Source organism: Cydia pomonella, chromosome 2 (genome assembly GCF_033807575.1).
Source record: "Cydia pomonella isolate Wapato2018A chromosome 2, ilCydPomo1, whole genome shotgun sequence".
In the NCBI taxonomy this organism is placed as follows: Eukaryota; Metazoa; Arthropoda; class Insecta; order Lepidoptera; family Tortricidae; genus Cydia; species Cydia pomonella.
This window is the reverse complement of record NC_084704.1, coordinates 15,496,188-15,509,326: the sequence shown is the minus strand read 5'-3', so window position 1 is coordinate 15,509,326 and position 13,139 is coordinate 15,496,188. Positions and strand designations below refer to the sequence as shown.

Below are 13,139 nucleotides of genomic sequence, written 5' to 3'. Positions count from 1 at the left end.
GATCGATGGTGTTCGTCAGGGCAAATCTTTTGAGCCCAAGCACGATGGAATTATAATGAGTAGATTAGGAGTTCTGGTGACCAACTCCTGACTCCATCATAAGAACCTGGATGGACTTCATTCGGGTCATAAATAATAATACAAACCCCGTTATCACGTTAATTTCAAATAACACAAACGTTTACGATACGACAAGGAAACACTATCTGTCTCTCTATCGCACTAATATGCGCAATCGATTGGCTTCTTGGCTAGGTATCATGGGTGCGTAGCCAACATGCCAATCGTTTACGATACGACAACGAAACACTACTGTCTCTCTATCGCACTAATATACGCAAACGATTGGTATTTTGGCTAGGCACCAAGCAAGTGTGTGGCCAACATGCCAATCGTTTACGATACGACAACGAAACACTATCTGTCTCTCTATCGCACTAATATACTTTATTTATACCTGCAGTCATTTACTAACTTCTTCATTTTCCATTGGTGTGAAAGAGACAGAATAAACAGCAAGGGTTATAGTACACTCTGTAGTCTGTACACTTAGTAGTAGTGTACATAAAAAAAACTACGAGTGCCCATATGATATCATATAACACTAAAATTAATGTTGCTTGAAATTATATTGAAAACTATCAAGATTATTCTAGTTTGCATTGAAACGCGCGTCGCGTTGCCGGCGCTCGCGTACCGAGCGCCAACGCCATCTATCGAGCGTTATTTCGTGAAATCGGAGAACGCTCCAAGGATTAAGGGCTCTTAACTAGCATGGCCGGTTTGGTTTCATTCGATTTCTTATTATTATGCCAGATCCTCCATCCTTGCCGTGGTTTCTTTGTGATTTCGAATTGGATGAACTAGCGATAGCTGAAGCCCACTTAATAGGGGGATGCTGCTACCCACCCTCTAGAGATGCTGATGAAGTTTTAGGGCACATCAGGGGTTCCATGAATCAAATATTTCACAAATATGTGTTAGGTTTTTGTGATTATGTACTGAGTATTGTTAGTTCCCAAAGTTAACTATCAAGCTCAAACATTTATTCAGCATATTTGCTACAAGCCTATAACCTAATATCGGCCATAAGGGTCTCTTTTACATGTCAAACAACATTTTACAAGCAATAATAATAAATCACAAAAAATATTAAATTGAGTTTAGAAATGTCAATTCAATTCAATATTAGGTAATTAATTAAAAATGTATACAGTCTCTAAATGTCGAATTACAAAATAAGTGCTATAATTAAAAATAACAAACAATAGAGAAATTCAAAAAAGATATAGTCTCTAATCGTCAGAACTAAAAAAATAAAATAAACACCAAACTATATATAAAACGATTATCAAATTATCCTTAGAGATGTTTCTCCAAGACTTAAATTCCTATACAGGTTGTTTACTTAGTCACCTGCAATAATTTATGGGGTTAATATATAGGTCAAACTGAGCGACTTTTACTACATGGGACCAATCTCGAAATCGCGAAACAAAAATTTACTTTTCCATAGAAAATGTAAAGGTCAGACAGCCAAAATGTATGAAACAGCCAATATTTTTTTCGCGATTTTGGGGTTGGTCCCATAGTAAAAGTTGCTCAATATGACCTATTCAGCCGGTAAATTATTGTAGGTGACTAGACTAAATAAACACACTGTGTATATATAACAGACAAGAACCGAATGAAGTGTCTCGCGTTAATGTCACTGAACATGTAGCCTGCGTAACTATAATTCATATACTGACCTGGTCGAAGGTCCTGGTGAAGAAGGCAGCGAAGGTGGAGACGAAGGCGACGGTGCGGTCGCGGCAGGCGGCGCCGGTGGCCACGCCCACCAGGTTCTGCTCCGCGATGAAGCACTCGATATATCTGAACATTAAAAAGGATCCATGTTTGTAAGTTTATACTGAAATGGGGTTAGTTAGCATGCTCACTTATACTAGTTAGTATTGACAAAGAGAATTTGAAACAGAGGTGTATTGTCAAAGAAAACTTTGTAGCCACGCAAATTTACTGCCATCTTTCGACACATGATTAAAACTTTTGACTTTGATCCTTATTCTTTCACTGATATGTGTTACATTTGTTAAATATAAAAAGTGGCGCCATCTTACCGGGCACCACCTAAAGGCTATGGCACCATCGCTCGAAACGATGCTGCCATAACTTTGCCCTTTGATCTATTAGGTGGCGCCACTTTTTGATATTTAACAAATTTAACACATAATAATAAAAAAATAAGTCAAATGGCGCTCTAAAAGTTTTAATCAGGTGTCGAAAGATCGCGGTAAATTTACTGTGGCTACAAAGTTTTCTTTGACAATCCACCTCTATTTCAAATTGTCTTTGGTATTGATGATGTTAAAATGATCGTACCAATTATAGGGGCACTATATGTTGAAGAGCCTGCCATCTGTTGGCTTGAATTTAAAGTAGACATTTACACTTCGCACCATTAAACAGCCCTTCGGTGCTGGCCTCTGTAGTTCATGCACGCTGTCTATTTCTTCATAATATAATTTTCTAAGTAAGGATGAGGGAAATACTACTTATAAACACTTACCTCTCAGGGTAAGCGTTGCGCAGTTTGTCACTGAAGGTGGAGTTCTTGGTGTCACCGTCGAGAGCGATTACTCTGAAACAATTAATAACAAATTAATATTACATTCCCATGGAGAGTCAAAAACCTAAAATGTATCGGGATTATTTTTTCTAATAGTTTACTCGTACGCGGCTTCCGGCACCCGAGGGCTTAAGGGTATATAACAAATAAATTCAAAACAATTAGTCCTTGCTTGGCTTGAGTTTGTATTTATAACCCTGCCTGATGAAATGGGAGACTGAATATGTATGAGCGTCTCACCTCAGGTTGGTGTCGGCGATCTTCTTGAGCGCGGTGCCATAAGCGAGACGGGTGGCGACCTGCTCGCCCTGCTTGTACGCGGGCGGGGACGACAGCGTGATGTCGCCGATGTGCACGCGCGGCGCCTCCGCTAGCGGCGGCTTGGGCTTCAGCGAGATTGTGTTGTTCTTGATCTGCGACTGCAGGTGCTGTAGGGTAAAAATTGCTTATTAAACATTGCTTTTGGCATCAAGCTAGACAAATCAATTGTTGTAGGAATTGTTTAATTTTAGTGTCCGAACGCTACTGACCACTTCGCCCGACGGCGGACGCGTGAGTACGACGCACGGTTCACTCTAGCACTACTTAGTTGCAATGCACAATCTATGTACACTGCGGTATAAATAATGTAGTGCAGTAGGTATATAATTTATAGATAGAACTTTGAGAGTATATACAACATTAAAATTATTTAAGAGTGAGTCGACTACCTAGTTTAAACAAGTTTCTTCCACAATATCATGACATTCATGACTTAAGGTGTAGCCGCCGTGCAGGTCAGGATCTCGACGACTTAAATAAAACTTCGATTGATAATAAAGTGAAGTATAATCTTCCAAAAGGTACTGGTTTAGAAGGGTTCTTGCCAAAACGGTTCAATGTAGAAAGTGGGTGTTGATAGTATGGAGGATGATGAAAGAGTGATTTGCAATATATGATCAGTACAAAAAGTGGTTTAAATTTAGATGCTTCTAATTGGCCGCGTTAGAAAATATGTGGAGCGCTCCTATTGGTGCTTTTGAAAAGCCTCCGAATACTAGCCGAGCTCGACGGCTGCGTATAGCTACTGCATTGATTTTATACAATAATAAGTTGCATTCGCAACAAAGGTGTATTGCTAAGGAGTAAAGCCAATGATAATATGTATACAAAATAATCATCACTCCTCATTCCTTAGAATCATGATTGGTAAAAACTATCTTCAGTTTTAAAAAAGCAAATCTTGATGATTTTAAGAAACTTGCTCAGTATACAATTTTTGGTCAGTTTATAGCATGGAACAAATCTGTTAATAAATATTGTTTATTAATGAAAATAATTTTAAATAAACTAACCTTGATGATCTTCTCGCCATCAGCGCCGAGAGCCTTTCCATGCCAGCTCTCCTGATCCTCGATGCCGGGGAAGCCCTTGCCCTTGAAGGTCTTGGCGACGAGCGCCGTGGGCTTGCCGGAGACGGTCGCGGCCTCGTCGAAGGCCTTCACCAGCTCGGTGACGTCGTGCCCGTCCACCACCAGCGAGTGGAAGCCGAAGGACTTCAGGCGAGCGTCGTATACTTCCACCTGGTTACAGATATACTTTATTTGTGGTGGGATTCGAGTTAACTGGCAGAAAAATTGAGTGAAGAGAAACATTGCTGATTAAAACTGATATAAACTCTTTGAAAGATAATAAATACATACTTAAATGATCACTCGCGTGAGTCATGATTTTTACAAATACCCCTGATACAATAGAATTATTACTTTCAGAGCTTCAAACCCAATTTGGACCCTTCTGAATCCGCGTATTCAAATATATTACTTCACGTGTCACATTCATTTCTTAATCGGAAAGGATTAATAATTATGTGACTGCAGCCGGCAAAAAGTTCTACTTTTTATATAAGGACGAGATTTACTTATATCTTTATACGAATAATCCATCAAGGCATCCTTATGGCAAGCGACAAAGTGGGACGTTTAGAAAGCCGCGGTCACATATTAGAGACGTATTCCATCTGTCCAATATCTTGGTCTAATCATTAGATCATGGTCTAATCGTTATACATTAGACTCTAATGTATATTCACGTCTCACATTTTGCTTAATGATAGTGTGAGACGCAATACACATTGGACAAAGATATTGGAAAAGTGGAATACCACCCTTAGTAACTACGTACACGAAACGAAGCAGACGTTCAACAATTCTGCATTCAAAGGGTATCTAGACTTCTACAATATATTGGTATGTGAAAATTGTTCGAACGCTACTGACCACTTCGCCCGATGGCGGGCGCGTGAGTACGACGCACGGTTTACTCTTGCACCACTTGATTGCAATGCACAATATATGTGAACCGCTGCATTGTAGTGGTGCATACATTCGTAATAAATATCTATAGCACAGGATGTCTACGATAACTGGTGAAAATGTGACTAGTTGCCGCTTTCTTACTGTGCAAAAAATATTGGAGTGTCATATTGCCTCTAATATATATTTTTCTCAAACTTGTAATGAAACATACATGTACTCCCTATCCGACTGCGTCTCCCTATCCGACCTCGCTACGCTCGGCCGTCTATATCTACTTGGCCTGCAACCCTTCGTTTCCCGTCCTCTATAGTAATGTACTATTACAGTACGTATGGTACTACTTTCCCGCACGCGTGCGGTGGAATAAGCACTTTCCGTGCATATGTAGAAACTTGTACGGTAAACGTGCGAATAGGTAATTCGCCACTCGTGTCGATTTAAAACACTCCCTTCGGTCGTGTTTTAATGTATCACCACTCGTTGCGAATTTCCTATTTTCTGCACTTGTATCGTAAATAACTATTTCACGCCACTGTTCGGAAATGTGGCAATGGATGGTCTAAAACCAAGCTGGAACGCAGCCCGCGGCTATATTAATTGGCTGTTTGCGTTTTTCTTAGTCGATACATGTTTTTAAAAAGTTAAAAACAATACAGTAATAACTTCCCGTCCGGTAAAACACGACAATAAATAAATAAATAAATATTATAGAGACGAGAGTAGACAAGCCTCTTAAGTGATAAAAAAATTAAAAAACCGGCCAAGAGCATGTCGGGCCACGCTCAGTGTAGGGTTCCGTAGTTACTCTTCCGTCACAATAAGCTAAACTGGAGCATAAAGTATAGTAAATTGTTAACCAAGGGATGAAACGGTACCTTTCACCTGAGTTAAACAAATAGGCAAATATGCATAATCAGTACCTAATTAAAATAAGTCTTTTTACTATGAAGGGCAAACTTTTTGCGTTAACTCAAAAACAGCTAAACTGATCATGTCCGCTATAGTTTTCATTTAATGTCTTTCTTAAGCTCTACTTCCACGATTTTTTTCATATTTTTTGGACCTATGGTTCAAAAGTTAGAGGGGGGGGGGGGGGGGACACATTTTTTTTTTCTTTCGGAGCGAGTATCTCCGAATATATTCACTTTATCAAAAAATGTTTCTTGAAAACCCCTATTAGTTTTGAAAGAACTTTCCAACGATACCCCACACTCTATGGTTGAAGTGAAAAAAAAAATTCACCCCCACTTTACGTATAGGGGAGGTACCCTAGAAAAATTAAATTTTTAGATTTCATTGTACGACTTTGTCGGCTTTATTGATTTATATATCCATGCCAAATTTCAGCTTTCTAGCACTAACGACCACGGAGCAAAGCCTCGGACAGACAGACAGACAGACGGACATGGCGAAACTATAAGGGTTCCGTTTTATGCCATTTGGCTACGGAACCCTAAAAAGGAGGGATCGGAAAATACTTACTGAAAAAATACAATAAACACGTATCTACGCTATAAAAATGAGTTCTTCTAGTGAAGAAAATATAAATGTTCCTGGCAAAAATACATAGCTTTCTTTCAACAATTGTCCTCACGCCAATATACATACATATTAATTTCTTTGAAAGTACTTATAGTTATGCAAATATTTTTTTATGTCCTCGCAGTAGTCGTGAAAAGCACTATGTAATGCCTCGGCTGGAAACGATAAAGATGGACTCGTATTATTTGAGCAAACTGACTCGTCCATCTTTAGGCGGTTTTCCGGCCTCTCCTACAATGTTCTAAAGCAGCAGTTTGTTTGAACCAGAAAACTGGTCATTTATTTTAATGGGTTCCGACTGGTTGAGCCAGTTGAAGATTAGGCGACCAGGGGCCCGATTCTAATAAAGAAGAATCAACAAAAATCCCCACTGCTCAAAAAAATTAACTGAAAAGAGAAAAACCTATCAAAGAAAAGGAAAGTATCACAATACCTATATAAAATTCAACTGTAGTTAAACTAAATCCTTTAAGGTCCCGCATGCGGTGACAAACGTAGTTTTGGTAGACCTTTCTGTGCCAGTACGATAGTGGTAGTAGCGTCGTAGTGGTAGGTAATACTTTGTTAGTATTGTTTGTCCCTGCCTGTAAGGTGCTGTGCTGTAGGGCGCGCCAAAGAAATGGACATACATAAATACAAACGCTTGAAAACAATACCTTTCTGACGCAGTCGGGTAAAAGTCAGAAGTCTCTCTCAATACCTTTTACTAAAAACGGAACTTCTGATTGTTAACTTTACAAGTTACAAACTTTAGTGAAATGGGCTCCGGGTTGTGTGAAGTGTAGCGACTCCCAGATGCTGCCCACTTCTTACTTTCGTTATGAAACAGTTGCAAACTCACGTGGTGCTGCAGAGAGGTGGGCTCCGACTGGCCGAGTCGGTTGACGTCGAAGATGACGACCAGGTTGTCTAGCTTGTAGTGGCTGGCGAAGTGCAACGACTCCCAGATGCTGCCCTCGGCGGCCTCACCGTCTCCCACCAGACAGTACACCCTGATGATGAGCTTTTTTAGTACATTTGGTAACAACAAGTTTGTGTCATAAGCTTCATAAAATTTAGATTAAGATGCGCAAGGTTTAGTAGGATATTGCCGTAAAATTAACAGTGGATTGCTAAGGCCTGCTATTTGTTGTTTTGGCGTTAGTAGCCTTTGTATTTTTTTTTTATCAAACTGTATATTCGTAGGAAATGTTTGTCCGAGTGCTACTGGCCACGACGCCCGACGGCGAGCGCATGAGTACGACACACGACATGCTCTGGCACCTACTGCCAGTAATACACAATCTGTGTGCATCAATGTATAAGAGTAAAGTGCCTTTTTGGTAACAGAAGGAAATTGATAGAAAAGTTAGTATTGTCAAATAACAAATTAAAACTTTTTAAAATAGGATTTGCAAAGGTCATTTGGAAAGGTAACACTGGTTATCGGGTTTTCTGTTTAGAAAATCATTACATATTCACTTTGAAATGTACGTAATTACGTACTTACGTAGCTACAAATTGATCAACGCTTTCGCAGTCTGCAGAACACTTTGGAGAGCTGTTCAAATGCAATGTCTATTTGTAAGGTTCTAGTCGACCGTATGGAGTTCACTAACAAATGGAGACATACCTGTAGGGCGCCTGGTCGAAGTACTTCCCCACGTAGGCCATGCCGGCAGCCACAGCCAGACCCTGCCCGAGCGAGCCGGTGCCCACGTCCACGAAGTTCAGGCGGGGTGTGGGGTGGCCCTCGAGGTCGTTGTCGATCTTGCGGAGGTTCTTGAGCTCCTCCACAGGAAAGAGGCCGGCCTCAGCCCACGCGGCGTATAGGATGGGAGCGGCGTGACCCTGGATAATAATTTCAGTAATGAATTTTCAGCGCTGGTGGCCTAGCGGTAAGAGCGTGCGACTTGCAATCCGGAGGTTGCGGGTTCAAACCCCGGCTCGTACCAATCAGTTTTTCGGAACTTATGTACTAAATATCATTTGATATTTACCAGTCGCTTTTCGGTGAAGGAAAACATCGTGAGGAAACCGGACTAATCCCAACAAGACCTAGTTTACCCTCTGGGTTGGAAGGTAAGATGGCAGTCGCTTCCGTAAAAACTAGTGCCTACGCCAAATCATGGGATAAGTTGTCAAGCGGACCCCAGGCTCCCATGAGCCGTGGCAAAATGCCGGGACAACGCGAGGAAGAAGAAGAATGAATTTTCTTTTAGACAGAAAAGTCTGCCAACGATACCATAATGCTTATAAAACTCGCGACTATGAGATACTAGCACGCCACTCTACCAACTGAGCTACCGAGACTTACCCGTTGCAGCGAACATTTACATTATAAAGATAAAGATAGTTTATTATTCAAGTAGGCATATTACAATGCGCTTATGAACGTCAAATATAAGCCATCAAAAGGTAAATTATCATCGGTGATATGCGCTGCGCTCCGCCGCTTTACGCAGGCCTTTTGCTACTCAATTATGTGCCTCAAGCAGCATGGTAAAGTCTAGCAAAAGTTTTCCAAAATACCTTGGAAAGAATGAAGCGGTCGGCGGAGGGGTCCCTGGGTGCGGAGATCTTGTAGCGCATGGTGTGGAAGAACAGGACGGACATGATTTCTGCCATTGAAGCGCATGATGTCGGATGTCTGCAACAAGTAATTATTTTGATGAGATCCAGAATTGTTCCTCGGAATGTGGTCTATCAATAGTTTTCTGTTTTAATTTACTCAACACATTCAAGTGTATGTAAATATACTCGGTATAATGAACGTTAATATTACGACGAGGTAAGCCGAGGCCAATGTCTAACTTTACGAGTAAATATTTTATATCTAGCAAAGCTTGTGTAATCATGTACCCTGTCACTGTCACTAATTAGGAAAGAAAACTCACCTCAATGCGTTTGCGAATTCTGCAATTAGTTACATAGTTAAGGTTCTGTCCATAAGAATTACTTAAGTCCATAAATATTCAGATAATAGAGAATTAATTAACAAAGTTAAAAAACGGGCGCTGTAGATATGCGATGACTATGGAAAGCAGAAAGTTTTAGTACCTAATTATTTTGAATTTATTGTTGCAGTGCGATTATCACTGCACGCAATCCTAGCGAGTATTAGCAATTGGGTACTTGACAATAACAAAATTTAGTTAAATGGATAGAAAATGAGTGATCCATTATAAAAAAAAAAGTGGAATTCAAAAGGCATTTGAAAAAATAAACACGCATTACGAAACTGATGAATGACGCGAGCACTATTAGCTTACTTATTTCTCTATAAGCAGATGTACTATGTAAATCATTATAGATTGTGTCATTCGAAAGACGTGCGCCTTGACTTGTAGTGTCATATTATTAAAGGTTAGATTTGACAAATCTGCAAATCATCATGGATGACATGAACTATATTATATAACTTTATCTTAAAAATAATCAAATCAAAAGTTGGTCACGTAAAAGATAGAGAAATATTCATGATTCAGTTGACTGATAATCTTTGAAATTTGATAATGTACCTAACTTTTTCCATCCATAAAGTCAAAAATTGAAAGACCCACAAGTAGAAAAAGATTGTATCACAATTACTACATAATAATAATTATGTCATTGTATGCTTGAGTTACTGACTCACGTAGTTAACTTAGTATCTTACAAACAGGTTTAGTCTAGCATGATCAGCAGTTTTACTCATAAAATCTCTGTAATTAATTTCCTAAAGAGCTCCCAAATATGCACTGTGTAGGCCTGTGAACACAGCAAATCCTAGAATACTTAAAGTATGTGTTGCCAATACACATTTTTCCTACTCCTCATGTTCAAGCCCATATTCTTTGGAGGCCCCGCTTGCTTTATCTGGTACATTGCGGTATTAAAAAATTGTGCTATGAAAGTGAAAGTTAGTAGGCATCTTTTCAGCTGTAAGGTTTGAATATCTGTAACTCAAACATACAATATAAATGGCAGATATGAGTGGAAAGCCTTCATGAACAAATTGTGACTTCAAGATATCACATATTATCAATAGGTATTAGTTTATTTATATCTCAGGTCACTGGTCGATCACAAACCTCCATCAATGACAAGTTAAGGTCATTGACAAGTTGGCAACTTATCTTATGGCATATAACACCCAAATTAGGTCAAACTTTAACTATAGTCTGTATCTTTAGGTATTTAAAAAAAGGTAAACAAACAATTTGTACATTTTCAGGTAGTTTTAATATTTATTGGTTAACCAACCAAATACAAAACCGCCTGGATCTGTTACTTTATTTGATCATGTAATGTTTTCATCTACCCTCAACTGCCTTAAGGAGCCATTTGAGGGTAGATTTTGTTTACCGTTTTTTAAATACCTAAAGATAAAGACTATACATAAACTAACAATTTAAAATATAATACACAAGCAGTTCTTAACCCTTTGAACGCCATGCCTATCATGTGCAACACATCATTGTGAACCTCATCACAATGCACGAAGGTACTGGGCTGTAGACGCACGCGTCAGTTGACATCTTTGATGGTCAAAAGGTTAACCTTTCAGTATTTATGCAGCAACCACCAACTGTTTGCAAGTTAATCTTTTTTTTTTTTTCCTTTATTTAGAACACAAACAGTCACATATACAAATGGATTTGAAGTACAATGTAGAGTACTTAACATACTTAAGAATCATAGACCTGGAGGTTCATTATTAAGTACATAATGTTAACATACATACCAACAGCATAAAGAAAAGCATAATCTTATATGTTTAATAGTATCAAACCTCATAGACCATTTTAGGCACTCCCAGGGACCATCAATTAATAACCACAGATAGCCTACTGCAATAATCAACCTTTCGTTATCTGCTTCTCTACAACTCTTGCATAATAAAGCAATTGATAGTCACATGCTTTACTACTATGCTACAATCACCTGTATGTAGGGTTGTGGAACGGATAGGGGACAACGTGGTGCAAATACAGATGATTGTGACCATTTATATAAGTATTCTACAGTGCTATTGATTTCATGGGACAAAAACGGGACAGGTTAAAATACTTAAATACGGTTACAACCCTGCCTGTATGTTTAACCTGGTGTAATGTATATATAGGACTATGAGGATGAATATTAGGGTGAAAATTTGTATGGGAATCATTTGACTACTTCTACATGGAAAGGCTTATATAATTAAATTCACCAAATATGAATTTCAAGATAAATAAAAACCAAAAACACTTACTTCAGATCTAAATGTAAAGAGTGAACTCATGCTTCAAGGTAGTAGCTGAACAATATATAATCTACATCCTTCTTCCTCGCATTCTCCCGGCATTAGTTTTTACGAAAGCGACTGCTATCTGACCTCCCAACCCAGAAGGTAAACTAGGCCTTGTTGGGATTAGTCCGGTTTCCTCACAATGTTTTCCTTCGCCGAAAAGCGAATAGTAAATATCAAATGATATTTCGTACATAAAACAATCACATGGTCCTAACCTCGCAATTGCAAACCTAATCCAAAACATGTCATAATTTATAAATCTAACAGAAATATATATATCACAGTCGAAAGTCCACCGGAACACCGGCAATTGTACTTCTGACCTTGTGAACTCATTTGTATCACATTTAAAACGCCGGCCGGAGTCTCAAGTCAGACACCATTCGATGAATATTTTCAGTGTATTACTTGAGTACTCAAGTAGTTAAACTTGAGTAGTATTGCTGCAAAAGCCAAGATAAGAGAAGAAGAAAGCAACTGCTATCTGATCTCCCAAGTTCCCAACCCAGAAGGTAAACTAGGCCTTGTTGGGATTAGTCCGGTTTCCTCATGATGTTTTCCTTCACCGAAAAGTGACTAGTAAATATCAAATGATATTTCGTACATAAGTTCCGAAAAACTCATTTGTACGAGCCGGGGTTTGAACCCACGACCTCCGGATTGCAAGTCGCACGCTCTTACCGCTAGGCCACCAGATAAAGAATCACTGTTATTTAAAAATTGTATGTGTTCATAGGCATGTCTTATCATAATGATACAGCAAATATTAATGGTACATGAAATGAGAGAGCGGGCGGCCTTGGATCATGGCTACAAAACAATCACGTGGTCCTAACCTCGCAATTGCAAACCTAATTCAAAACATGTCATAATTTATAAATCTAACAGTAACATATATATATAGAAATATATATATCACAGTCGAAAGTCCACCGGAACACCGGCAATTGTACTTCTGACCTTGTGAACTCATTTGTATAACTTTTAAAACGCCGGCCGGAGTCTCAAGTCAGACACCATTCGATGAATATTTTCGGTGTATTAACTTGAGTACTCAAGTAGTTAAACTTGAGTAGTATTGCTGCAAAAGCCAAGATAAGATTCCTTATAAAAACTATTGGAATATAACTGGTAATATACGCATTTTTAACCTTCATTAGACCTTCAAAATAGCAGGTCAACAAAGTACCGACGCTATGAGGTTAAGACACTCACCCGGACTTTGACGCATTTGTGGCGACTATGCTGTCGATTCTGAGCTTGTTGGCGATGTCCTTAAGAGCCTGGATGTCTACGTTCTTGTCACCCTTCATTTTGGATTTAGGAATGTTTATCACAGGATATAAGACCACCACGTTGTTACACCAGACGTTCGACCACCCGCCGCGCGCTTCAATCAAGAAGTGTCAAAAACTGA

At 39.1% G+C, this 13,139-nt stretch overlaps 1 protein-coding gene across 1 annotated transcript in view; it reads right to left on the bottom strand.

Moving 5' to 3' along the window:
- The window catches only part of LOC133534484 (transketolase-like protein 2), a 22,970-nt gene extending 9,831 nt beyond the window's left edge, over positions 1 to 13,139 (bottom strand). The window contains exons 1-8 of the mRNA XM_061873637.1: positions 12,938 to 13,139; positions 8,980 to 9,097; positions 8,081 to 8,298; positions 7,310 to 7,460; positions 3,964 to 4,191; positions 2,870 to 3,057; positions 2,570 to 2,641; positions 1,752 to 1,875 (exon numbers count right to left, since the gene is read on the bottom strand). Coding sequence (XP_061729621.1) covers positions 1,752 to 1,875; positions 2,570 to 2,641; positions 2,870 to 3,057; positions 3,964 to 4,191; positions 7,310 to 7,460; positions 8,081 to 8,298; positions 8,980 to 9,097; positions 12,938 to 13,035 — 1,197 coding nt within the window. The 5' untranslated portion in view covers positions 13,036 to 13,139. The remainder of the gene's footprint in view (positions 1 to 1,751; positions 1,876 to 2,569; positions 2,642 to 2,869; positions 3,058 to 3,963; positions 4,192 to 7,309; positions 7,461 to 8,080; positions 8,299 to 8,979; positions 9,098 to 12,937) is intronic.